The sequence below is a fragment of the Pogona vitticeps genome, chromosome 5, assembly GCF_051106095.1.
Source record: "Pogona vitticeps strain Pit_001003342236 chromosome 5, PviZW2.1, whole genome shotgun sequence".
NCBI lineage: Eukaryota > Metazoa > Chordata > Lepidosauria > Squamata > Agamidae > Pogona > Pogona vitticeps.
This window is the reverse complement of record NC_135787.1, coordinates 13,298,499-13,325,718: the sequence shown is the minus strand read 5'-3', so window position 1 is coordinate 13,325,718 and position 27,220 is coordinate 13,298,499. Positions and strand designations below refer to the sequence as shown.

Genomic DNA, 27,220 nt, shown 5'->3' with positions numbered 1-27,220 from the left:
AGAATCTGTAGATCTTGCACCCAGCAGACCGAGTCAAAAAACTGTCCATTAACTTTTCAGCATCAAGAGGTGGACCGCAAAAAAGCTGATCAATTCCTGTACCTGTACTGGAAGCTTATATAACTGTTAATGGTTTGTTATATAATGCCAATACTTGACTTCTATGATAATTCAATGTGCAGCACTTATGAACATAAAAAGTGCACGGAGAATATTGTCTTAAACTTACAAGCTACTGAACTTACATCTGTGGAACAAGAGCTTCCATCAAGTCCATCCTGTTTCTTAAAGGGAAAGGACATTAAAATTATTTCATACAAATTACATAGACTTTAAGGGGAAGGAGAAAGTGCTTTGTCTCAGATTTGGCTGGAAGTGAAGGCTCCTACAGGGTTTTAAAATACTGCACTGAGATGTCTCTTTGTGTCAAGATACCCAAAATTGATAGGCAAGAGGAATTTAGCAACTGTTCCTTCCATCCTTGATTAAAACACAATTATTTTTTCTCTATAAGACTATTAAGTATATCCATATGTATTCCACAGTTTAACCATAGTTCTTCTACAAGTAGTTATGTTTGGCTGGCTAGCTGCAAGTTAGTTATACTTCTGTCCTTACCTCTTTGTACATGCCACTTGATTCTCCACTCCTGATGGAAAGAAAATAGTAAGAGTCCTGCAATTTAGAGGCTGATCAAATGTCACAGGTTTCTATCAGTCAGAAAACTAAGTTCCCCTGAAAAACACTACTAATGGCTTGTCACTCTGATTTGTCAACCTTTATGGAGATGGACACACCTAATACTGAGCCAGTTCTGTCCAAGGCAATGAAGCAAAGATTGGGGGTGGTGGTGGTGGGCTAACTCAATTTGTTAATCCCAACTAGAGTAGACCCATTTGTGTAAGCCCCATCAATTCCATAGGGCTGATCTAGCAGGAACAAAAATTCAGTTTAGCCCTTAATATGTTGTTGTTGTTGACCTTCTGAAAAGATGTAATACCAAATTTTCTTAAATAACATTTCAGAGATTAGTTTCAACTGTTGCTCATTTTACCACCCTCTAGTAATCCTTATAGAATGGCACAGAATAAGCCGATACAGTGGTGCCTCGCTTAATGATGTTAATTGGTTCCCAAAAAAACATCACTGTGGGAAAACATCGCTAAGCGAAACACTATTTCCCATAGGAATGCATTGAAAACCGGTTAATCCGTTCCAATGGGATCCGTTCCAATGGGAACGGTAATCCGCTCCAATGGGAACGGATTACTGTCCTTAAGCGAAAATCCCCATAGGAAACATCGCTAAGCGATACAATGTTTCCCCCATTGGAACGCATTGAACCCTATTCAATGCATTCCAATGGTTTTGCGATGTCCGTTTTTGCAATTTTAAGTGTACCTTAAATGCTTTCAAATGGGGGAGAAAAAATTCACCAAAAATTCACCAAAAATTAACAAAGAGTCAGAACAAACCCAAATTAAGTTTGCAGAGGTTTTAGAAGGTGCACTAACGATCCCAAGCGTTTAAAACCGTTTTTGAACCTTTTAAGGAACTTTAAAAATAGTGAAAACGGAACATCGCTAAGCGAAACAGGGGACCTAAAACTGTCATCGCTAAGCGAGGCAAGGTCCCGAACATCGCTATGCGAAATTTCCCCATAGGGAACATTGCTAAACGGAGCGCAAAATCGCTCCAAAAACCTCATCGCTAAGCGAATACATCGTTAAATGAGGCAATTCCTAAGCGAGGCACCACTGTATATGGCATCCATTGAAGACTTACTATGTAATGAATAACTTCAGCTTTTCTCATCCTTGATTTTTTTAAAAAAGGGGTTTCCCAATGCATTGAGAAAGTTTGTCAAAAAACTTGTCAGCCATTGATATATATTTTCCCCATCATTTTTCCCCATCTGAAAAGACTTCTTTCTTTCACCACCACCATCACCAGAAGAGAAATAAGAAATAAGCTTTTAAAAAATATTTGACACACGAAAAAGTTTTACTCCTGTGTTTTGCTTAAAATACAAAGTTTTTTGCACACACACACACACACACACACACACACACACAAAAGTACTAAAACTCTTGTGATCTCCCCCAGAAGGGAAAAATGTTTTGAAATGTTCCATTCTCATTTGGAAGAATGGAATTTGCAAAGATTTACATTGTCAGTACTAATAATTAACATGGCTCTATTAGGTGAAAAAAAATATCCCTGCCTGAGTGGATGCTGCCTGCAGATTAAAAAAGAGTCAATAAACAGGTCTGAATCAATTATGTCTTTCCAAGAAGAAGATTTCTATCAGCACTTGCCCATCACTTTTCAAGACAGCAGTGGTTGAGAGCTTGGCCCTTGAGCCTTAGAAAAGACATTCTGCGCTTCCTGATTCGTATCAGAATGAATTATGCTGAACTCTTGTATGAATCATTGGAGACAAAATCTGGTGTAGCAAATGAACAAAGAACCTCAAAGAGTAACCAGCTTCATCGGCAACAAGTTTAAGTCGATTGCAGCCCACTTCTTAGATGTGATGATGGGCTGCAGGTCAGAAAAACATGCTAGACTTTAACGTGCGACAACACTCTTTGATGGTTTTGCTGCATCATATGACAGTCTAGCCCATCTACCCCAGGGACAGACCTAGTAGAGCTTCTCATCAAAGGTACCCCTTTATTTTGGGGCCCAAAAACATCTGGTATTAATAAACCAGGAGAAAAGTACCCTTTGCACCCCTACATTATAAAATCATTTACTGTTTTTTGGAATGTTTACTTTCCCCCAAACTACAGCGGAAGGAAGAATCTGAAGGAGGGAATGATGTTGCCATAAATCCTTGCCGGAGGATCGGTGATTCAGAATCAAGGATGCTCCATTTGGACGAGATCATGGTCATGGCTCAAGCTGGTGTTACAAAAAGCTGGTGACAGCAGCTGAGTGGGAAGACTTATCATCCTGCCCACTGGCTGGAGTGGCCAAAAGAGCAGGAAGGCAGAGCAATGCCCATTGGTGCAATAAGCAGGGTGCCAACCACGCATGCTCCGTGGCAGCCCATAAGTGGACACGTCAGGTTAGGGGGGCAGTACTGGGGATCTAAGCCACATGCATCCAAGATATTCATATTCGTATACAAATACAAATATCCCATCTCTAATTACAACTGCTCAGAAAGCATAAGTATAGTTAACAGCAAACAGGAGATGTAATGTATATGTGTGCCACAGAATCCCAAATCCCCAGAACCTATTCTTAACCTTCCACTGACTGCCGATGCTATTTTGTAACTCATCTATGCATTGCCTTCCTCTGGCTAAAATCCTATTGCTTAGCACAAGAAAATAGGTTCATTTATGATTAATTAGAGCAGAAGAAAGTGCAGGTGCTTTGCTTCACTCTCTAGCAGCAAGAACAGGAAAACTCAGCCAGAGAACATGATGTGGCAATCTTTATTCATAGCATAGTAACCTGTGCTTCACTATAGATACACGGGTGTATGTGTGTATTCTTGCTATTACAAACTGAACAATAAGGACTGCCTATGATTGGTGCCAATGTTCCCTCTAATTTTCTGCTAGCATGGGGCAGGAAACCCAGCCCATGACCTGAAGCAAATGGGCAGCAAAACCAGCTTGGCTGTGCGGCCCCAATGCAGCGCTGCATGCCTGCACAGCTTAGAGAGAACGTTGATTGGAGCAATTCATTCATGGCCTGCCGTACACAGATTAACATTTGACACTCACCGCAAAGAGCCCTGTTTTATGTTCCAGAAACAGTCTTGCTCAGTCTTCACACTTTCTTCAAAAAATGTTATTTTCTTCTCTAGGAAACCTCTTGGGCCATTGTTCATTTCCAGCTCAGGCTCTCTCCTCCTGTCCCTTATAAACGCACCCCCACACTGCAATCCCTTTAAGCACTACTTCCTTATGATATTAAGAAGGTGATAACCTAATCCTGACAAAGCGCTGGAGAGAAGATTTATTATTATGACTTCCTCGACTTTACCTTCTGTGAATGAAAAGATTGCTTCAAGGAGGTGACATTAATATGCAACATCTCTTCTACGACTGAACACCAAAAGGCATGAAAAGGCTTGCCCTGTTATTTCTTTTATTGCAAAGCTCATTTGCTCTGCGCATAAAGTCTCTTTTAAGAGCTATCCATCAAATACACCTATTCTCCATCCTAGCTAGAATTCTTTGACCAGCTTAGGAGAAGGACATCATTTGACTCTTGATCACCGCATGCTTGCCATTATAGCCTATACAGCAAAAAGTGGAGAAGATGCTGGTCTGGCTTTTTTTATTTTATTTTTTTGCTGAAGACTGCATTCCCTTGAACAGACCTTGAGAATATTATTGTTGATTATCACTTCTCCAGTGGCCCTTGGTGTGCACCCCAGGCAGTACCTCCTCCAGCAAAAGTAGGATCCCCCAGCAATAACTTCCTGGGCTCCAACTCAGCTTCTTGGTTCAGAACAGCTTTTATTAGTGGTACATCATCCTTTCCCCCTGCCTTTTTCTCCAGTCTCATAGGGATGAATTATAGTCTATAAACCCTTGGCCACCACTAGCCAGCTTGGAGACCCACTTAACTTCACTGAAGGTCCCCAGAGTCCAGCTTCTGAACACAAAGAAGAAGAGGTTTCGTCTAGGAAGCCCTCCTTTTACAGTAGGCTTGTTTAGATGAGGGGAAAAAAAGTTCAAGAATGGGAGCTACTGTAAAGAGAAATGTGGAAGCCCTGGTTCAGCAAATAACCTCCCAACAATTTAAACCGAGCTTTTTAAGAACTAAGAAGGGAAAGTCCTGAGACCTGGTTTCAAGCTTCAGACTAGATTTATGCTGGTCAAAGGTTATGTAGTGCTTTGCAGGTGACAGCCTGTCCACCATATCATCTTGAATGTGGCCTGGTTAGTATTTAGATGAGACTGGTTAGTATTTAGATGAGAAACTGCCAGAGAATACCAGGGGGTGCCTGATAGGGCCAGGAAGGAATCCTGCCTCAAATCTTGGACAACCAGTAAGCATCCTTCAGTCTTGAGAGACTATGGTAATATGCTCTGAATAGAGGACTTGGGACAGTGTCTAGTGTGGCTGAGAAGGCCAATTCGAGAGTTTTTGACAATCCCTTCCACACTGAAGACAAATACAATTGGTCCCCTGTCCAGCTCCCTGATTTGGCTAGTTTACGGACTGTCTCTTTGCTGAACAAGTGTCTCTTCAAACTGGGAGAGACCATGGCCATGCATCATGATGCACCGCCTGCCTCCAGGCTGAGCGCTCAGATGTCAACGTTTCCCATCTGTTGAGGTCCATTCCTAAGGCCTTCTGATCCCGCTTGCAGATATCCTTGTATCGCAGCTGTGGTCTCCCTCTGGGGCGATTTCCTTGCACTAATTCTCCATATAGGAGATCTTTTGGAATCCGGCCATCAGCCATTTTCACGACATGCCAAAGCCAATGTAGACATTGCTGTTTCAGTAATGTATACATGCTAAAATCCCAGCTCATTTTAGGACTACTCTATTTGGAACTTTGTCCTGCCAGGTGATACCAAAAATGTGTCAGAGACAACGCATATGGAATGTGGAAAGGAAAGGAGTTTGGAAGGAGTGGAGATGGAATGGGGAAGAAAATGAGTTTGGAAGGGATGGAGATAACCACCACTAGCAAAAAGTGACTGTACCTTACATTGGCATCAATAGAACAGCAGTCAATATCTTTTTTCAACTACTATCCTGAGTCGTATCTGCAAATCCACAAGATATCTCTAAGTCATGATTGCTGGCGCCACATGCCACTTCTCCTACTTATTCTGCCCAGGAATAATCATGCCTTTCCCAGCCCAATACATTTGGAAAATTTCTACATCACACCATGAAGGGAGAGAGCTTGAACCCTGAGCCTCCTGGATGAGGGCACAATCACACATCTGTTTCTTTGTGAGGCCAGATAGAATGTGGACCTTTTGCTATAGCTCAACATATACACCTGGTGAGTTCATTGGCCTTCAAGCACATCTGTTTCCATTCCAAATACGAATGGAGTGTGAGTAAAAATAATAATCTCTCTTATTTGAAACATATTGTGTTCCTTTAAAAAAATGTCAAAGCGGAACAATACAACGTAGAAAAAAATGACTTCCCCACCTCCCCTCTGATCTTCTGATTCAGAATGGTTCCAGAAATAGGAACTAACTTTCAAGAAGGGATAGATGATCTAAATCTGAAACAGGCTTCTGGCTTGCCTGCTGTATGTTGAACTTGACCTTGCACTTTTAGAGAGCAATGCAGCCCCCTTCAACCACTTTTATGCTCAGAGTCAAAAGGCTTGGGGGAGGGGGGGGATGGATTACAAGATAAACATTCAAAGGGGAGAAGTGACTAGAATAAGAAAACGGCACCAGGGGATTTACTACTGCAGGCAATGAGTTCCATTTGTGACTTGCAGCAAACTGATCATTTGCAGCCTCTGCTATTTATTCTACCAAACTATTACTTCATTCTCTGATATTGTTATTGCTATTTTAATTCTCATTAAACTGCCTAAATGCAAAAGTTCAAAACTGTACACAACAGTAATAAACCTTAGACTATGTACAATATACACAGGTGTTAGAAAAGACACAGATGCACACTAGCTGGAATTTGCACGTGTATGGAAGAGGAGCTGGTGGAATCCAGTATGGATAATTGGTAAAGTGCCAATATCACGATGGTGATGTATCCCAGTGGTTCTTAACCTTGGGTTACTCAGGTGCTTTTGAACTGCAACTCCCAGAAACCCCAGCCAGCACTGCTGGTGGTGAAGACTTCTGGGAGCTGCAGTCCAAAAACACCTGAGTAACCCAAGGTTAAGAACCACTGATGTATCCAGTTGTGCACCTAGTCATACAGCCGGCACACAACCATTCTGCAACTAGTACTTGTTCAATTGGGCATGGAAGCTTTTGGGACTTCACTTCCTTATGAGTAAAAAGAAGGAAGATCCTAGCCCCAATAATGAGGCAATCTACATAACAGATGTTGTTGCACTTTATAGGGAAGCCCTGCATAAACAGGTAGGTTTTTAACATACACATAAAACTGAAAATGTATCCCAATTCAACATCCAAGACATTTCTTTTTTAAAACACCTGCAAAAAATCTTTCCTTCTCTTCTTATTTCTCCAACTAGACACATTTTCCCATGACATTTTCTTACTATATCTACATTTTTCCTTCCTTTTTTTTCTTCTTTTTGGCATAGCAGTTTTTCCTTGTGTCACAAGTTTTGTGAAGACCTTCATTTTCAGATTCACATTTCTTTGTTACATACTTTTCTTAGATGGGCTGCTAGGGAACTGCTGGAAAATTACATTACGAAATCCTAAGAAGCATGAACACAAAACTAGAGCTCTCTTCTAGTTCACAGTTTCAAGTTGGGAGGTACATATTTGATAAGTTCTGTTGAAAGGTGAGCTGAATGAATGAATGAATGAATGAATGAATGAATGAATGAATGAATGAATGAATGAATGAATGAATGAATGAATGAATGAGCTGATTGAAGTGAAACCACTGCTGGATAGCTCAATGTTTTAAGTACAGTGGACCCTTGACTTACAGACGGCTTGACTTACAGACTTTTTGAGTTACAGACTTCTCTGGCCGCAAAATTTAGGTTTAACTTGCAGCCTGAGAATTGACTTACAGACCAGAAAAAACCCAAAATGGAACAAAAACGGCCTGTTACGGGATTAATCGGTTTTCAATGCACTGTAGGTCAATGGAGACTTGACCTACAGACTTTTTGACTTGAGAACCGCCTTCCAATAGGGATTAAGTTCTCAAGTCAAGACCCCACTGTATCTGACTGTGAAGCTAGAGGTTGGGAGTTTGGTTCCCTGCTATGCTTCCTTGTCAGGGGCTGGACTTGATCCCCAGGATCTCTTCCAGCTCTGCAGTTCTGTTGTTGTTGTTGTTGTTGTTGTTGTTGTTGTTGTTGTTGTTGTTGTTGTTGTTGTTGTTGTTGTTGTTGTTGTTAAATGCTTTCCCATCCCAAGTTTCCTGGGGTGTGTGTGGAATTTTAATTGAGCAAAATGATATTACAGTACGTTTTCTCCCCAATATGTACAGCTCAACCAATTTGCCTCCCTAGGGCTACTAGGTTTTTTGTGTGTGTTTTTTTTAAACACAGACTGCCGAGCATTATAATTAAAAGTCTCCTGCATCATGACTAATTGAGTCCTTCGGCTCCACTCCTAAGTACACTCACCTGACAGTAATCCCCTTCTGCACCGTGGGTCTTACTTCTCTCAATCAATGTTCACAACGTGGCTGGTTGCAGAGAATCATATTTTCTTTGCCCTTGTATAATAACTGCAACGGCTTCCCCCAAGTATCCTGCTCCATTTTCACTCATGTAATTTATGTAATTATCACATTAATTTCTACTTAACAGATCCATTAGAAGTTTTCAATTATTTTAATTAAAACTCAGGTGAACTCTGGTGGCTATTCCCCATTAACTCCAAACAGATGTCTTAAATGGACTTGCCAGCTAATGAATTTTTTATGCCAACTAGATTAGAAGGGAAAGTATATCTTTGGTCAAAATGAGGGGCTTGTAAAACCTGCTTTGTACCCAAAAAACAAGCTTCTCACATATGGACATCTGGTGAACTGCAGATTAATTTCAGGAGCAGCCCATGTGCTTTAATCAACAGTAAGCTCAAGCCATCCATGCAAGATTTCAGTGTATGACTTAAGTGCCATAAAGATCACAGCTATTTGGAACAGAATGTCCTGTAACATGATTGCTCTGAATTTTCTTGCACATCTGAGCTTAAGCCTCTAGAGTTTTTAAAACTACTGCCAGGTGAATATGATGTGTATCAAGGCCCTGATTCTCTGACTCCTGGGGTCTGGAATGGCTACGGAAACCAACAGGGTAATTTTTACAACCAGGGTCTTGAAATTCGAAACCTTGCTACAGAGACAGTAAGAGAAGAACCGATCATCTCTCCCAGGTATGCAAATCAATTTCTGGACCATTTTTCTGCACCATCCATGAAAAAGTTGTGCTTAGAGCCTCCGGATTTCCTCTACAAAAGCTTGCTATTTGTTTTTTGTTTTTTTGTGTGTGTGTGTGTTTAGTCGTTTAGTCGTGTCCGACTCTTCGTGACCCCATGGACCAGAGCACGCCAGGCCCTCCTGTCTTCTACTGCCTCCCGGAGTTGTGTGAGGTTCATGTTGGTTGCTTCGCAGACACTGTCCAGCCATCTCATCCTCGGTCGTCCCTTTCTCCTCTTGCCATCACACCTTCCTAACATCAAGGTTTTTTCCAAGGACTCTTTTCTTCTCATGAGATGGCCAAAGTACTGGAGCCTCAGCTTCAGGATCTGTCCTTCCAGTGAGCACTCAGGGTTGATTTCCTTTAGAACTGATAGGTTTGTTCTCCTTGCAGTCCAGGGGATTCTCAAGAGCCTCCTCCAGCACCACAATTCAAAGGCATCAATTCTTCGGCGGTCTGCTTTCTTTATGGTCCAGCTCTCACTTCCATACATCACGACAGGAAAAACCATAGCTTTGACTATTCGGACTTTTGTTGGCAAGGTGATGTCTCTGCTTTTCAGATGCTGTCAAGATTTGTCATCGCTTTCCTCCCAAGAAGAAGGCGCCTTTTAATTTCAGGGCTGCTGTCTCCATCTGCAGTGATCATGGAGCCCAGGAAGATAAAATTTGACACTGCCTCCATATCTTCCCCTTCTATTTCCCAGGAGGTGATGGGACCAGTAGCCATGATCTTAGTTTTTTTGATGTTGAGTTTCAGACCGTTTTTGCACTCTCCTCTTTCACTCTCATTACAAGGTTCTTTAATTCCTCCTCACTTTCTGCCATCAGAGTGGTATCATCTGCATATCGGAGGTTGTTGATATTTCTTCCGGCAATCTTAATTCCGGCTTGGGTTTCTTCCAGTCCAGCCTTCCGCATGATGTATTCTGCATATAAGTTAAATAAGCTGGGGGACAATATACAGCCTTGCCGTACTCCTTTCCCAATTTTGAACCACTCAGTTGTTCCATGACCAGTTCTAACTGTTGCCTCCTGTCCCACATATAGGTTTCTCAGGAGACAGATAAAGTGGTCAGGCACTCCCATTTCTTTAAGAACTTGCCATAGTTTGCTGTGGTCCACACAGTCAAAGGCTTTCGCATAGTCGATGAAGCAGAAGTAGATATTTTTCTGGAACTCTCTGGCTTTCTCCATAATCCAGCGCAAGTTAGCAATTTGGTCTCGAGTTCCTCTGCCTCTTCGGAATCCAGCTTGTACTTCTGGGAGTTCTCGGTCCACATACTGCTGAAGCCTACCTTGCAGGATTTTGAGCATAACCTTGCTAGCGTGTGAAATGAGTGCAATTGTACGGTAGTTGGAGCATTCTTTCGCACTGCCTTTCTTTGGGATTGGGATGTAGACTGATCTTTTCCAATCCTCTGGCCACTGTTGAGTTTTCCAGATTTGCTGGCATATTGAATGTAGCACCTTAACAGCATCATCTTTCAAGATTTTAAATAGTTCAACTGGAATGCCATCACCTCCACTGGCCTTGTTGTTAGCCAGGCTTTCTAAGGCCCACTTGACTTCGCTCTCCAGGATGTCTGGCTCAAGGTCAGCAACTACATTGTCTGGGTTGTCTGGGATATCCAAATCTTTCTGATATAATTCCTCTGTGTATTCTTGCCACCTCTTCTTGATGTCTTCTGCTTCTGTTAGGTCCCTCCCATTTTTGTCTTTTATTATGTTCATCTTTGTGCAAAATGTTCCTTTAATATCTCCAATTTTCCTGAACAGATCTCTGGTCTTTCCCTTTCTGTTATCTTCCTCTATTTCTTTGCATTGTTCATTTAAGAAGGCCCTCTTGTCTCTCCTTGCTATTCTTTGGAAGTCTGCATTCAATTTTCTGTAACTTTCCCTATCTCCCTTGCATTTTGCTTCCCTTCTCCTCTCTGCTATTTCTAAGGCCTCGTTGGACAGCCACTTTGCTTTCTTGCATTTCCTTTTCTTTGGGATGGTTTTCGTTGCTGTCTCCTGGACAATGTTACGAGCCTCTATCCAAAGTTCTTCAGGCACTCTGTCCACCAAATGTAGTTCCTTAAATCTGTTCTTTACTTCCACTGTGTATTCATAAGGGATTTGGTTTAGATTATACCTGAGTGGCCCAGTGGTTTTTCCTACTCTCTTCAGTCTAAGCTTGAATTTTGCTATGAGAAGCTGATGATCAGAACCGCAGTCAGCTCCAGGTCTTGTTTTTGCTGACTGTATAGAGCTTCTCCATCTTTGGCTGCAGAGAATATAATCAATCTGATTTCGATATTGCCCATCTGGTGATTTCCATGTATAGAGTCGCCTCTTGTGTTGTTGGAAAAGAGTGTTTGTGATGACCAGCTTATTCTCTTGACAAAACTCTATTAGCCTTTGTCCTGCTTCGTTCTGAACTCCAAGGCCATACTTCCCTGTTGTTCCTTTTGTCTCTTGGCTCCCTACTTTAGCATTCCAGTCCCCTAGAATGAGAAGAACATCTTTCTTTGGTGTCAGTTCCAGAAGGTGTTGTAAATCTTCATAGAATTGTTCAATTTCAGTCTCCTCAGCAATGCTGGTTGGTGCATAAACTTGGATTATTGTGATGTTGAATGGTCTGCCTTGGATTCGTATTGACATCATTCTATCATTTTTGAGATTGTATCCCATTACAGCTTTTCCCACTCTTTTGTTGACTATGAGGGCTACTCCATTCCTTCTACGGGATTCTTGCCCACAGTAGTAGATATGATAATCATCTGAGCTGAATTCGCCCATTCCTGTCCATTTTAGTTCACTGATGCCCAGGATGTCGATGTTTATTCTTGCCATCTCCTGTTTGACCACCTCCAGCTTCCCAAGGTTCATAGATCTTACATTCCAGGTTCCTATGCAGTATTTTTCTTTACAGCATTGGACTTTCCTTTCACTTCCAGGCACGTCCACAGCTGAGCGTCCTTTCGGCTTTGGCCCAACCACTTCATTAGCTCTGGAGCTACTTGTACTTGTCCTCCACTCTTCCTCAGTAGCATGTTGGACGCCTTCCGACCTGAGGGGCCCATCTTCCAGCGTCATATCTTTTAGCCTTTTGTTTCTGATCATGGGGCGTTCTTGGCAAAGATACTGGAGTGGCTTGCCATTTCCTACTCCAGGTGGATTGCATTTAGTCGGAACTCTCCACTATGTCCTGTCCGTCTTGGGTGTCCCTGCACGGCATAGCCCATAGCTTCTCTGAGTTACTCAAGCCCCTTCGCCACGACAAGGCAGCAATCCATGAAGGATTGTTTTTTTAGTGGTTCAATAAAAGGTACCACCTACTTTTGCGTTTCTTTAATTCTGCAATTGTGATAGTCAAGAAAAGTTCACAATGTGCTCACATTGTGCTCACTGCATGAACCCCTTTGTTCAGATGAGAAATAATACACATGCATGAGCCTTTTCTACTTTAGATTTATCCATGGTTTTGCAGTGTTTGTTTGCAGTATTCTTCTCTCAACTCCATCTACACTGCACAGTTTTAAAGACTGGATACCGCTTTCATTGTTGTGCTCCCATCCAGCAGAAGCCTGAGGTTTGTAGCTTGAAGAAGTACTCAAAATGCTGTTCTAGAGCAGTGGTCCCCAACCTTGGGCCTCCAGATGTTCTTGGACTTCAACTCCCAGAAATCCTGGCAAGCAGAGATGGTGGTGAAGGCTTCTGGGAGTTGTAGTCCAAGAACATCTGGAGGCCCAAGGTTGGGGACCACTGTTCTAGAGCATGCAAGGGCTTTCCCCTGAACTGCTGCAGAGAATTCTAAGTAGCACCAAAGCAAACTACAAAAGAGTCCACAGGCTGGAGCTGTGAAGCAAAGTGATATCAAAATGCAATTAACTTACAACCTCTGTCTAAGTTTCTAGCTTCCAGATGTTGTAACAGCTGACCTCTCCACAATAATGCATTGCATATGGCTCTGGCCGATACTATCCTCCAGCTTTCAGCCTTTAAAATCAGGAGAAGACTCCCTGGCTGGAAATGCTGAAAAAAAAGTTGATCTCGGTCAAAAATAAAGCAGTAACTGGGAAATTTCAAACAATGGCTGCATTATTGGACAGATCTGTTCTTGTTGTTTAGTCGTTAAGTCGTGTCTGACTCTTCGTGACCCTATGGACCAGAGCGCGCCAGGCCCTCCTGTCTGACTTACAAAGATAGAAAAGATAATGAACTGTATACAAAAGGTACACAAATATTGATTTTGGCAAGTAGAGTTTTCACATGATTGCCTACCACTCTTATGCTTATAAAAAATCAAATCATGAATGAGATATTGGGGCAAAAAATATTCCACAGCAGACTCAGTTTTATGGAGAGCAAAGAGATGTGTGTGTTTTTTTTTTAAATTGACAACTGAGTTGGAAACTCATGTATTACATTTTCTTTAATGAAGATTTGAAAGAGAAAGCTGTTTTAAAGCAGGTAACTGTAATGTCCACTGTTCTAATAAGCACATTACATACCAAAAGTATTCCAAATCAAAGTCAGTCTGTGTTACAGAGACATAAAGACTCATAAAAACTGCAAGAAGAAGTAGTGATCAGCAAAAAAAAAAAAAAGAAGCATAAATTGAGAATTTCATTTTACACATTTATGGTACCTCATTGTTGTCAGTTTTCATCCAACATTTGTAGAAATCAATGAATGTAAAAAAAATTAATTGGAAAAGAAACTTAAACTTTAAAAAGAATACAACACAACAAATTGGAATTTTGAGTTCTTGCAAATGTCAAGATTTAGTTTTAAGTTTTGCGCTCTGTTGTCATCTCTATATTTCATGTGCCACTGGGGCTGTACACCCTCCTATAGTCCTTCTCTTACAAAACCCTGATCAGAATTTGAAAAAAAGATATTTTCTTGGACTACAACTCCCAGAACTGTCCTGGCCAGTGTGTTCATCGGGAGCGGGGAGGCAGAATTCTGGAAATGTAATCCAAAAATTAACTTTGAATTCTGGAAATGTAGTCCAAAACTTAACTTCAGATTTCCTTCCATGGGTGGTCATAAAATATACTTGACACAATAAATTCCCTCTAAACAAAAGAGAAAGCAAGGGGGCAACTTTATCTCACTTATACAGTTAAATTCTTTCAGATTTGGAAAACCACAATGACGTTAGTAGCCATCCTTGTGCTTGAATTACAGCAGATTCTGCCAGAAATATAAGCTTGCCAAAAAGATGGGACTTTACTCCAGCTGAGCTGTTTGGCGAGACCACCTTTGCTTCCCCCCCCCCCCCAGCATTCTTCTCCCTCCCCTTCGCCCCCTTTTTCCCTTGCACCTTGTTCTTTTGTTACTTACCAAGGGTTTGGTCTCGTCCTCGTCCTTGAAATAATAGAGCTGCTCCCCCTTAAGAACGAACCAGCGTGTGTGCCAAGTCTTCACAAAGCCTCCTTGCTTCCTTAGCCACCCACACTTAATGGCAACATGCCGTCCTTGGCTCATCTGGGGACTCTCTGCAGAGCCATTGTGCTCTTCCATAATGAGGCCAGCAGACTCTCCTGGTTACAAAGGAAGGGAGTGGGAGAGAAGCCCTTTTAGTATGTTTTTGCAGATTATAGCAGCCCATCATTCTCAGGGGAAACACAAAAATAAGCATGACCTGGACTACTCGGATGTGTACCTTGTGTATATAGAAAATACCCACGTGGCTAGTTTTTACACACCCAGGTGTTGTTTTCCCATGTCCTAGAAATCATGCTAGAAAAGTTACTTTTAGAACTAGAACTTCTAGAAGGACCATGTTGACTTCAGGCATTATGGGAGCTGCAATTCAAAAGAGTGACTTTTCCATGTCTTCCCGGGAACTCTTCCAAAAGTCATTTAAGCAAGGTATAGCAAATCACAAACTGGGGGAACCTATCTGAGGATGTGCCCCGTTTGAATACAAGGCATGAAGGGACTTGAATAGGGAACTCTAGCAGCACAGACAAATGGGGTGTATTCTCTTTCCCATCTGTGGCATCTCTTGGGCTGAGTGAACTCTTACTTTGATCTTCACTGTGCAACAATGCCACCCAATTAATGGCAGATCATTAGAACAGGAGGACTGGGCAGTCAATAAAGCTTTAGCTGGCTGTATATACTCGATGCTTCAGTGCTTGGCCAAGGGTACCTATATATATCTTATTAAAAAAAGGCGGGGGGGAGAGAAATTGATCCTCTGGAAGAGGACGAGGAAACAGGTTGGCATAAATTTTGCACAGACAAAAGTAGAACTTGATTTATGTTCAGTGGTACCTCGCAAGATGAACACCTCACTGAACAAAAAACTCGCAAGACGAAAGCGTTTTGCGATCGTGTTGGTGACTCGCAAGATGGCTTCTACGGTCGTGCTTTACAAGACAATTTTTTCGCAAGACTGATGCCTCGCAAGATGAAAATAATTCATTCATCTTGCGAGATTTCTCATAGGAATGTATTGCAATGCATTCCTATGGGAAACTGCTTTTCGCAAGACAAAAATTTTGCAAGACAGTACTACTCGTGGAATGAATTACTTTCCACTTGCGAGGCACCACTGTAATTTAAACAGAATTGCTGTACATCTCATTCAGGTAGGGAAGAGGTACACACCTGCGGAATCTGCTGTCCAGGTGCTGTTAATTCTGGGTGGCCAAGTTCAAGATCGCTAATCTTATATATTTTCATGTACAGTATTTATTCAAAATATATGGTGGCGCTGCGGGCTAAACTGCAGAAGCCTGTGCTGCAGGGTCAGAAGACCAAGCAGTCGTAAGATCGAATCATGTGACGGAGTGAGCACCTGTCACTTGTCCCAGCTCCCGCCAACCTAGCGGTTCGAAAGCAAGCAAATGCAAGTAGATGAATAGGGACCACCTCGGTGGGAAGGTAACAGCGTTCTGTGTCTAAGTCGCACTGGCCATGTGACCACGGAAGATTGTCTTCGGACAAAACGCTGGATCTATGGCTTGGAAACAGGGATGAGCACCGCCCCCTAGAGTCGAACACGACTGGACAAAAATTGTCAAGGGGAACCTTTACCTTTACCTTTACCTTTCTCCTGAAGGATTCAAGGTGGCTTACAGTATTAAAGAGACAAAGTTAAAAGCCAAATAATAAATTATTACAATATTTTAAAAAGCATTAAACTAATATCACATTAAAACTCATAATAAGAACAATATTAAAAATACAAGTAAAACACAAAATACTCCCTTTAAAAAATCCCCTGTCAGCCAATTGTACAGGAAAGCCTGCCTAAAGAGAAAGGTCATTGCCTGCTTGCAGAAGGACAGCAAAGATGGTGCCAGCCTGGCCTCCTGTGGGAGAGAGTTCCAGAGTCCAGCAGTGAAAAAGAAGGCCCTCTCCTGTGTACCCACCAAAGGTACCTGTGAATGTGGTGGGGCCAAGAGAAAGGCCTCTCTGATTATCAGAGTTGGACTGGACAGTTCCTCCAATGGAGGATGCCTTCAAAGAGAAGACTGCTCTCTGGTGATTACAGATGGGCATGAACTACTGGTTTGGCAGTTTGGCATGTTTCGTTTACAGGCTCCATAGCTGATCTGCAGTTTGGTGCTCCGCCACCTCTGATGCCTGCCCACTTGGAGGCAGTGCCCAGGGGAGGCAGAGAAGCTGTGTTGCTGCCTCCAAGTGGGTGCCCATTGGAGAGGGCAGAACCACAGATCAGCTGTGTGGCTAGTAAATGAACTGTGCTGAATTGGCAGTTCATGCCCATCTCTTCTGGTAACCCTTCAAAGAGAGACATATGGCTGCCTCACTGACCATGCATGCAGAAAAGGATGTGCTTTTTCTTCAGACAAAGAGTTAAGAACAAACTGAATTCGAGGTGATTTGTGCCTTTTCTGTGGGGTAGAGCAAAGAGCCAGAGGCATTCATGAAGCAGAACAGCATACAAAGCATACAAACCTCAAATCGCAAACGGAAGCCTTTAAACATCATTCCTGGTGTGCACACAGACCTAATCAAATAAGATTTTGGCTTCTGAATGAATGTGCCTTGTTAAGCCAACACTGATTCAATGGGTCTACTACAACCGGGGTTAACAACTGGATTGTGCGTTGCATACAGTATATTTTGCACATTTTTCAAAAGTGTCCATGTTGTTGAACACTTTTCCTTTTCTTTCGCAACATGTCTTGCAACACCAGAAATATACAGATTTCCAGCTGCAAACTGTGGCTGAGTCTGAAAGATACAGAACTGGGTCAATTCATTAAAAAACAATGAAATGAATTTCTCACACATTCCTATTCAGAAATCAGTCACCAGTAATATGAAGCAAGTCATGACTGAGACCACTCTGGTATATATATACTGCCTTTCAAAACTCTAATGCAGTGGAGGGTTATGGAGCAAATTGCATTTTACAGAATTCTGATGCTACTTTTCCAAAGCTTAGCATTGCTATAGGAAAATAAGGGCCCATAATAACTGTTCCCATCAGATTTTTCAAGAGATTTGAAAGGATAAGTCTAAAAGCCTATACCTGAGGAAAGGGACGACCTGTTGTGGGTCAATGCATAGGAGATTCCTGTTACTTTTGGAGGGCTTTCACTGAGGAGAGGAGCAACTATTGGGAGAACACAGCAAATGCTTGTACATCTCTTTTCTATTTTTTCGAGCATAGGAAGTCTTACTGCAAGATGAACTAAATTAAGGGGCTGGAGGTGGAAATGAAACTAGACATAAGTTGGGTTGCGGAAAAAGACTTGCATCAGAATTCAAAGTGTCCAGACATATAAATTACCTCAGCTACTTTTACATTGTGACCACTATGTATCTGGTCTATGGTCACCCAGATGTTCACCAAGAAAAAGTGGCTTGGTGCTGATCGTGACCCTTAAAATTGTATTTGTTCTGAACTAATAAAATTACTTAATCCTCATTTACTTGAACCCAAAGCAAAGAAAGATAGACAGACAGACCAGGATGTATACCAATAGGTTTCAGACACTGACTGATTTTCTCCACATAGAAAGTACAGAAGATGAGCTATATGTAAATTTAAACCCTGACATCTCCCTATTTTAGTGTATGTTATCAGCAGAAAGTAAACAGTGTAATGTAGTGTATAGAGTGATGGACTAGGACTCCGGAGGTCTGATCCCTACTCTGTTCAACTCCCTACTCAGCCAGGGAAATTCACTGGGGGAATGGAACTGGTAAAACCACTTCTTAAATATCTCACTAACTTGAAAGCCCTATTAGGGCCACTATAAGCCAGTTCCAACTTAACAGTACATAACTAACTATAGGCAGATAGCCTCTTTGCCAAAGTCAAGGCTATTACTATCACAAAATCATAAGGAAAGTAGTAGAGATGTGGGGAAAAAATCCAGCTAAATCACCAGTTCTTTCAGAGATACAGTCTGTTGCACTTGGCAAGATTTCTGGCCTTCCAGCACAAGACCAAGATAAACAAGTGCTTTTTTTCAATTTGAGCAAAACATCTCTGCACAAAAACAGGGTGCTCTCCCTTTGTGAAGCAAAGCACAGAGACAGGGAGGGGCAGGTATTGAGCCAGCACAGAAGAACTGACTTATTGAATGAGAAGATGCAACCAACCCATCCAAGACTTCTAACTTTGACAAGTCCATAAAACAAGGTAGTAGTGATTGTAGATTAACCGTGTGCAGTTGGCAAAATGTACACAAAAATGCAATAATGCCCATCAAAACAAAAATAAAATGTAATGCTTTCCTGTAATGTATATGAAAAATATCTAATGAAAATGGGTTATCAAATACAGGTCTCCAGTAGAGATAGGGATGAATATAAAAACGGATCAGCTTTTTTGACAAAAATAGCTGATTTGTTAAATATTTGTCCCTTCATATTTGTGGGTTCCAGAGACCCCCACGAATACGAAAGGATGAATGTTTATTCGCTTTTATTCGTCCTTCGTATTACAAAAAAGCAACACACACACACACACACATCACCATTCTGCCTACCTGCCGCTGATTAGCTGATCGGGGGCTGATAAGCAGCCACCCACCCCACAGCCAGCTATCCCCACAACCCACCCCTTCCTCTCCCTACCTTAGTCCCCAACCTGCTCATACTGACAACCCCTTACCTTAATTGCTGCTGCCAAGGTCTCCACCCTGACCTCCCAGGCACAGCATGTAAAAAGGGAGACGGGCTGCCCTTTGCAGAGATGGCAGCTGCTGCTTCATTTAGGGTAAGGAAGCTGCAGGTTCCATCATTGCAAATGGCAGCCTAGATTCCCTTAAGGCAGGCTAAGGGGGTGGGTTTTTTAAAATAACCCCCCATGAATTGACAAATAACTTCATTATTCATCACTTCATGGGGGCAACTTTGTGGTTCATAAGTTGTCAACTTTTGATGACTCACGAAGCAGGACGACTAGCCAAAATGGTGAGTCATCTCCATCCCTAGTCTCCAGCAGTACCATCCGTCCATTTATTTAGTTATTTATTTTTAATTAATTAATTTTTCATGCTCGTGTACAAAGCCCTTCATAGTTTGGGACCATGTTACCTTTCGGAACATCTCTCCAATGTCATCATCCTGACCCACCCATGCTCCTCTGAGTAACCCCTCCAAAGAAGGCCCATAGGTCACCCACATATGGTAGGACCTTCTTCACAGTGGCACCGACTTTATGGAACCAGTTCACTGTGGAGCTAAGCCCGGACCCTTCCCTATTAACTTTTAGAAAGCAACTTAAAACTCTGCTTTTCAGAGTTCCACGCTGACTCCACCTAACTTTGCATCTCCTGTCCTGTTTTCTTGTGAACCTACCATTGGCGCACTGTGTCCTATTTACTGTTTGAACTTTTTAGCTGTGTATTCGGGTATTTGTAGTTGATTGTCTGTGTTGTAAACCGCCCAGAATAGTACATCACACTAATGGGGTGGTACATAAATCTAAGGAATAAATAAATAAGTAAATAAATAATATTATTTTTTAAAATATTATTTTATAAAATTTATATCCCACCATTTTCCCTTGCAGGGACCCAAGCTAGCTTATTAAAAGAATTTTAAAAATCACAAATAGCTAAAAAGACACTAGTTGAAATTTTAAACCTGTAACATACAAATATTTTAAAACATTGTTTTAACACCACAGAACACAGTTTTAACAACACACTAAACCTTCTCGTCTCAGTTGCCTGCTGTGTCCCTAAAAGTGTCTCTGTGATCTAGTTCTACACCAAATACTTCCATTTTCTTGTTTTCATCTGTTTGTAGTAGAGAGGAGAGAATCTCAAAAGTGGTTTCCCATGGGACTGAAGAAAGGGAGTGGCGTCACTTGGATCTGCTGGAATGAAGAGGTTTGAGATTAAAAATGCACACAGGGTGCTTTAAACAATAAGTAGCCAAAACAGCCCCTTAGCTACCTTAGATACATCAACAGAATCCTTTTCTCCGACTCATCCATGAGCAATTCTACCCCTCTGCAAAAGAGCCAGAGGAAATGCCTCTTCAGTTCAAACGCTTCAAAAAGTTACCTTTTGGCGATCATAGCCCCCAGAATTCTAGCTCAATGTTTTGAGCATCTGGCTGCAGAGACAGAGGTTGGGAGTTCAATTCCCTGCTGTGCCTTCTGGGGGAAAAGCCAGGCTGTGTGGCCCTGGGCCAGCTGCAGAGTCCCAGAATGCCCCCAGAAGAAGGGTCAGAGATGGTGACTCGCAGCTCGTGACTTGCAGTCAAGTCTGAAGTCACATGTGCAAGTTGACTCAACTTGGGCCTTTTTTGAAATGACTCAGAGTTGACTTGCGACTCGGACCCATTTTTCCAAGTCATATTGTTGAGCCCCTAAGCCTACACACCCTCAAGAAGCAATACTTGTGGAGGAGGTGGTGGGAAGGACAGAGAAGAATGCACTCCCACAGTCTCTTTCCTTGCTCCGAAGCACCTCCTAACTCTTGTGCAAGGGCCCTTCACCCAGATGCATGTGTTCGGGAGGCCTCTACGGTAGGTGCAGGAGGACACACAAGTCCAAGATGGTGGCTACATTGACTACATCTCCCAGAATGCCCCAGGTAGGGACTTGAGGCTTGGGACTCGGGACTCAGACCCCAAGACTTGGACTCAGAACTCGGACTCCAAGGCTTGCCAACATCCCTGGGAATGATTTATTCTCTATCTAAAAAATCCTGGTAAGGATTGCCATAAGTTAGAACTGACGTGGCGGCACACGATTGCTATTAAAGGCTTCTGTGAGTTGTGATCCAAAGCTGCTTTCCAAAGCTGTCACTGAAATTGGAACGTTACAAACTTCTTTTGGCAACCTGATGCTGAAAGGAAGCCCTGCGGGGAACACTCTTGGTCAACATACATACTTACACACACTTAAAACTTGATGGTATCATTAATCTAATTTAACATTGTCTGCTTCGCAGAACTCATTCCATTGTTTTCCCCACTGGTCTAGTTAATCTGGTTTCATTATTTTTACTATTATTGTGTTGTGGTTATTCCAAATGATCCTCCTCGGCAATATTCCTTTTACAAAGCTCTCCTGAGCTGTGTGCAAAACCTATCACCACATGCTCACTAACTCATGTTTTTAGTATGAGCTGGGTCTATGACACTGTGTCGTACTTCTTTGATGTACCGCAAAGCAATATTGAAAGTTTGGCTCCTCAAATAACATAACGAAGATCCAGGGTTTTTTTTTTCTCCTAAGAACTTTAATTGCATCTTTGAAAGGATAAACCACAAGATAATCTTCCCAATAAGAAAAATGCTAATGCATTCTTTGAAACTATTTATATATGTATGCTAGCATCAGTTTTCACAATAAATAATGTTCTAACGCAAGTTAAGCCCCTGATTTAAACCCATTGGATGGCAAGGGCTGTTTCATACTTCATGCTAGAATGTTCCCATGAGACCAGCAAAAACAAATCTCAAGAGGGACTTTCTTTCCGTGCATGAGATTGCACTATGCCATGCACAAGCATAAGCATGAGAAATGCTACCATGTTTATCTATGGAAAAATGATTTCTACTTTTTTAAAAAACAATTTATCAGAATTTGAACAATTCTTCATATCTGAGATAGAAAGAATCGGGGAATAGGAAGTTAAAAGTAAAAACAGCAACAGAAACCAAATCCAGGCTTAGGATTCACTCAACCGTGGTAGTGCTGAATTAGGGTTGCCGCCTTCCCCCCCCCCCAATCAAAAGGTCCTCTTCTTTAATAGCTATATACCAGGCATGTATAACACAGTCTTGGAATTAGGGTACATATTGAATTTGACTGGTGCAGATGAAAGAGAAATTTATTTGCTTCAGCTTCCAGTAACAGTTTATGAACATTTGCAAATTTCTTCATATTTGTTCTGGAAAGAGCTTCGATCTTAATAAATGTGAAGTAGGAAAAAGCAAAACTATGACAGATTTTGCCCTCCATATATTTGACTGCATGTACTCACATTCATTCAATAGAAGATTTTTGCTCTACTTTTCAGTCCAAGACTCTACAAGGTGGCTTGCTATCAATTGTGTTCTGCTAAACTCAGCATATGATGGACATCAAAGTCCTACTACTGAAGTCCGTTCATATCGATTGCAATTAGCTTGCTTAGTTTTGAGATTAGATTTCAGGTATGGAATTAAGTATGGCGTTCCTTTGAAGTCTGATTTCTCAAACATGAAAGTCTGCCTCAGTTATGTCTCTCCAACATTAACATACAGTACTTCAACTCTAGTCCTAGACTATCAATAGAATGTTTGTTTTTGCTCAGAGAGGGTATCCCCATTGCCTGATACTGAAATGGTGGTCATGAAAGGGGCACAATGAAACTCAGCAGATAGATAAGCCTTTTGGTAGCTATTAAGAAGTCCTGTCTCAGGATTTCCTTGGACCCCTTCCAACCTGTGTTAATCTGAAAGTCCTAAAGTAGGACCACAAGATTTGGGTCAGACCTTGAAACTAGCCTGGTTTGCCTAGTACAATTACACTCAAGGTCAAATCTGAACTTTGATTAAGGAATCCAGATCTTTGTGCCTTCCACTGACCTGGGTGTAGAACATGCTGAATTCTAACTCAGCAGGTCCAGCCAAGATGCTAGTAATCGGATCTATAATAAACATAGTGGTATCAAACAAGGGACGTGGTGGCGCTGTGGGTTAAACCGCAGAAGCCTCTGTGCTGTAGGGTCAGAAGACCAGCAGATCGTAACATCGAATCCACGCGACGGAGTGAGCTCCCGTCGCTTGTCCCAGCTCCTGTCAACCTAGCAGTTCGAAAGCATGTAAATGCAAGTAGATAAATAGGTACCACCACGGTGAGGAGGTAACGACGTTCTGTGTCTAGTCGCACTGGCCACGTGACCACGGAAACTGTCTTCGGACAAACGCTGGCTCTACGGCTTGGAAACGGGGAAGAGCACCGCTCCCTAGAGTCAGACATGACTGGACTAAATGTCAAGGGGAACCTTTACCTTTTTATCAAACATAACTGATCTGATTTCAGAAGATAAACAGGGTCAGGCCTGGCTAGTAAGTGGATGAAAGATGACCACAGGACCTCAAGGATACAAGCAGGGATCCTCAAGTAGGAGAGGAACCACCAACAGAAACAGCTACACAATGTTCTGACTCAGATTAAGGCAGCATCGTATGTTCTCATGATGGGAGTCACCGTCTTGACATTTTTGATGGAGTACAGCTTCACCACCAAAGCCTGGAACAATTCCCTTTTTGTCATACAATGCCCCAAATCCACTAGCCACTGGCCACGTTGGCTGGAGTCTTTTGGCTTAAAAAAAAAAATAATTTTTCCAAACTGTGATTCCCCATGCCTGTGTGAGCAGCTGTATTACCTAGAAGGGCTCCTGTCATGGTTCTTTGGTTCCAGCCCTATTTTCACAATTTCTTTCTGTTAAAAGCAGTAAGAAAGAAAGTTGCCATACACAACTTCCTTTCTGTTTATAGCAGCCACTTGTTTATGTAGCCCGCTTCAAACAAAAGCTGCCTTTTCATCTTGGAATTCTTTCTTCATTATTCTGCATCACGAATGAAAGGGTTTAAAAATACATGCAAAGTTACTTATACTGACTTCTTTATGTAGCAGTACTCTGGGGGCTTTTTTCATAAAGAGGAAAATATGTCACCATGGAAAGACATCTATTTAGTGATTTTTATTGGAGTTGGGAAAAGTCGACGGGTAGGATCAAAATGATGTTTCCAAGACATCAAAGTCTTGCTCCAACAGAGCAATTTAAATTCAGCTTTAGCCAAAGCTGTAGCAATGCTCAGCTAGCCAGTTTATGGGATGAAATTTTCAACAACACCCCCCCCCCAAAAAAAACCCCAACTTTCTCTCCCTGCTTCTTTGGGTGTGTAATGCAGAACTTGGATTCCACAAACCTTTGTCCAGCATTGATCATTAAGCCAAAATTGCAATTAACAAGGAACATAAGAAGAGCTGTGCTGGATCAGGTCAAGGGCCCATCTAGTCCAGCTTCCTGTATCTCACAGTGGCCCCATCAGATGTCTCTGGGAGCACACGAGATAACTAGATTTCTGTCTCCTGATACCCCTCCCCTGCATCTGGCATTTTGAAGTACCTTCCTTTTAAGCTGGAGAATATACATCTCCATCCTGGCTTGTAACCTGCAATTGATTTTTCCTCCAGAAATCTGTCCAATCCCCTTTTAAAGGCATCTAGGCCAGATGGCGTCACCACATCCTGTAGCAAGGAGTTCCACAGACTAACAACATGCTGGGTAAATAAATATTTTCTTTTGTTTGTTCTCCTCTCCCAACACTCAAATTGGTCTCTTGTCTTGAGTGTCATGCAGTGTAACTGCACAAAGTTCAGGAACTACTCAGAACTCCTTGGCTGATATCCAGTAACAATTAGGGTAGGACCATTGAATCGGTGGGGAGTCAACTCCTCCATAGGTTCCATGGATTCAATGGGCCTACCCTCGTTGCGACTTGCAGGATTTCAACCTTTAAAATGACAGGTGTTGTGGGGTGGGGAAGATCACTACACAGTTTGGGAGTCTTCGGATGCACTCAGTTGCTCCCATATAGAATTTCCAAATTTCTCTGCTTTCCAGAGAGTGATACAACACTTGCCACAACAAATGTAAATGTGCAAAATATCATGGGAATACTGTCATACAAATAGCAGAATCCTATTTATTTTATTTTGTTTATATACCAGCCATTCGGCTACCAAGGCCACTCTGAGCAGTTCACAACAGAACAGAACAACACATTAAATAATAACCACAAAGATAATAACAAAATAATAACAATACAGGAAATCAAATAAACATCAATCAAATTAAACTAAATAGAAAGATAGCATAAAATGCAGTTAACTATTACGCGTTCATGTTGATGGCTACCCGGCCTGCAGCTCATTGGGGGATGGACTCCCTGATTCTTTTACTGGTATGCGCTTTTCTGTTGTTCCACAATTCAAAACACAATCTGCTGTAGCCATATTTGCTTGTACCTACAGAAGACCCTTGTTTAAGAACGATGAACAAGAGTCTTGTACAATCAGCTGTTCAACTACAGAAGCTGCTGCTTCTGGTCACACACAAACAGGCACATGACTGGCACTTCTTCAGATAACTATGACAGCTACTGTAGTTGGAGTTCCGTGCTTGTAAATATTGTATGTGACATGTATCTAAAAGATTCTGTGTTAACAAATATATTCACCTAAGAAACTCCCACATACGTAGTGAACAAATAAGGAACAGTAAATATGTTCCTCTTTCAGATGTGATTTCCATGGATGATCAATAAATGCCAGAAAATAAACAGTAGATCATGGCATAAACTCTACATACAGTGGTGCCTCGACTTACGAACGCCCCTACCTACGAAAATTTCGAGTTACGAAAAGCTCCGGCCGCAAAAGTTTGCTTGAACTTGCGGCCGGAGCTTTGACTTAAGAACAGAAAAAGGCAGGGGGGAAAGGGTGGGAAATTCAAACCGTTGGTGGCAAAGAGGCTGCTTCTTTGTAGCTCTCTCGCCCCAATGGTTAGAGCAGGGGGTAAGGGAACTTTTTTACTCCTGCAGGGCAGGAGAAGGAAGAAGAGGCGGGGCAGCTCCAGATCACTGCCGGGTGCAGGAAGCCGGTGCACTCCCTGCCCATCCCTGGTGCGGGTCTACTCATGAGTAAGGCCCCCAGCAGCGTGGGTCTACCCACAAGTAAGGACGACCAAATACATGGGTCTACTTATGAGTAAGGACAGCCAAAAGTGTTGGGCTGCGGCGCGGGGGTGGGAGAAGCTCCTTCGTGGATGAGGCATGCGGCGGCGGCACAGGAGGACGCTCCCCGCCGGGGAGTGAGTGCCATCAGCTGTGTACATTGGCTTCCATAGCTGAATTAAGTCTATTTAGGTTCACTTACAGGGACGTGGTGGTGCTGTGGGTTAAAACCACAGAAGCCTCTGTGCTGTAAGGTCTGTAGATCTTCAGCTGTAAGATTGAATCCATGTGATGGACTGAGCGCCCATCACTTGTCCCAGCTCCCGCCAACCTAGCAGTTCGAAAGCATGCAAATACGAGTAAATAAATAGAGACGACTTCGGTGGGAAGGTAACAGCGTTCCGTATCTAAGTCGCACTGCCCATGTGACCACGGAAGATTGTCTTCAGACAAACACTGGCTCTATGGCTTGGAAACGGGGATGAGCACCGCCCCCTAGAGTCGAACACGACTGGACAAAAATTGTCAAGGGGAACCTTTACCTTTACCTTTACCTAGGTTCACTTACACATATGCAGGTTATTTTCACAAGCTAAAATTAACCTATGAAGCTTGGAGACTTCTACTGATCTGATGCCACACCTTATCCACATATTTTTATTGCTACACTTAAGACATTCGTAAAAGGTTAGTCCATCTGACTGCACAAGATTTTATTCATCTTTTTCTCATCACTTCCCTTCCAGCTCTCCAGAGATTCAAAAATGTTCCTTTTTCAGAATATGTGACATCAGGGCCTCCTGGTGCTACTTATTCTAGCTCAAAAATGTAACTTTTCCAAGCTCTATTATACCCTTCTCAGTATTATTTTCTTTCCCTCTGCCCTTTGGCTTCTAGATTCTTCTAGGTAGCAATCTTGCTTTTTTCATGGTGCTATCAAGTTCCCTGTATACATGACAGTACAGTAAAATAAAACTCATTCTCTA

At 42.2% G+C, this 27,220-nt stretch overlaps 1 protein-coding gene across 6 annotated transcripts in view; it reads right to left on the bottom strand.

Moving 5' to 3' along the window:
* ARHGAP24 (Rho GTPase activating protein 24) overlaps nt 1–27,220 on the bottom strand; it is a 361,497-nt gene that overhangs the window by 257,490 nt on the left and 76,787 nt on the right. For all 6 annotated transcript variants that reach the window (XM_073002003.2, XM_073002006.2, XM_073002004.2 and 3 more), the window contains exon 2: nt 14,391–14,590. In XM_073002003.2, the coding sequence (XP_072858104.2) occupies nt 14,391–14,590 (200 nt within the window). The remainder of the gene's footprint in view (nt 1–14,390; nt 14,591–27,220) is intronic.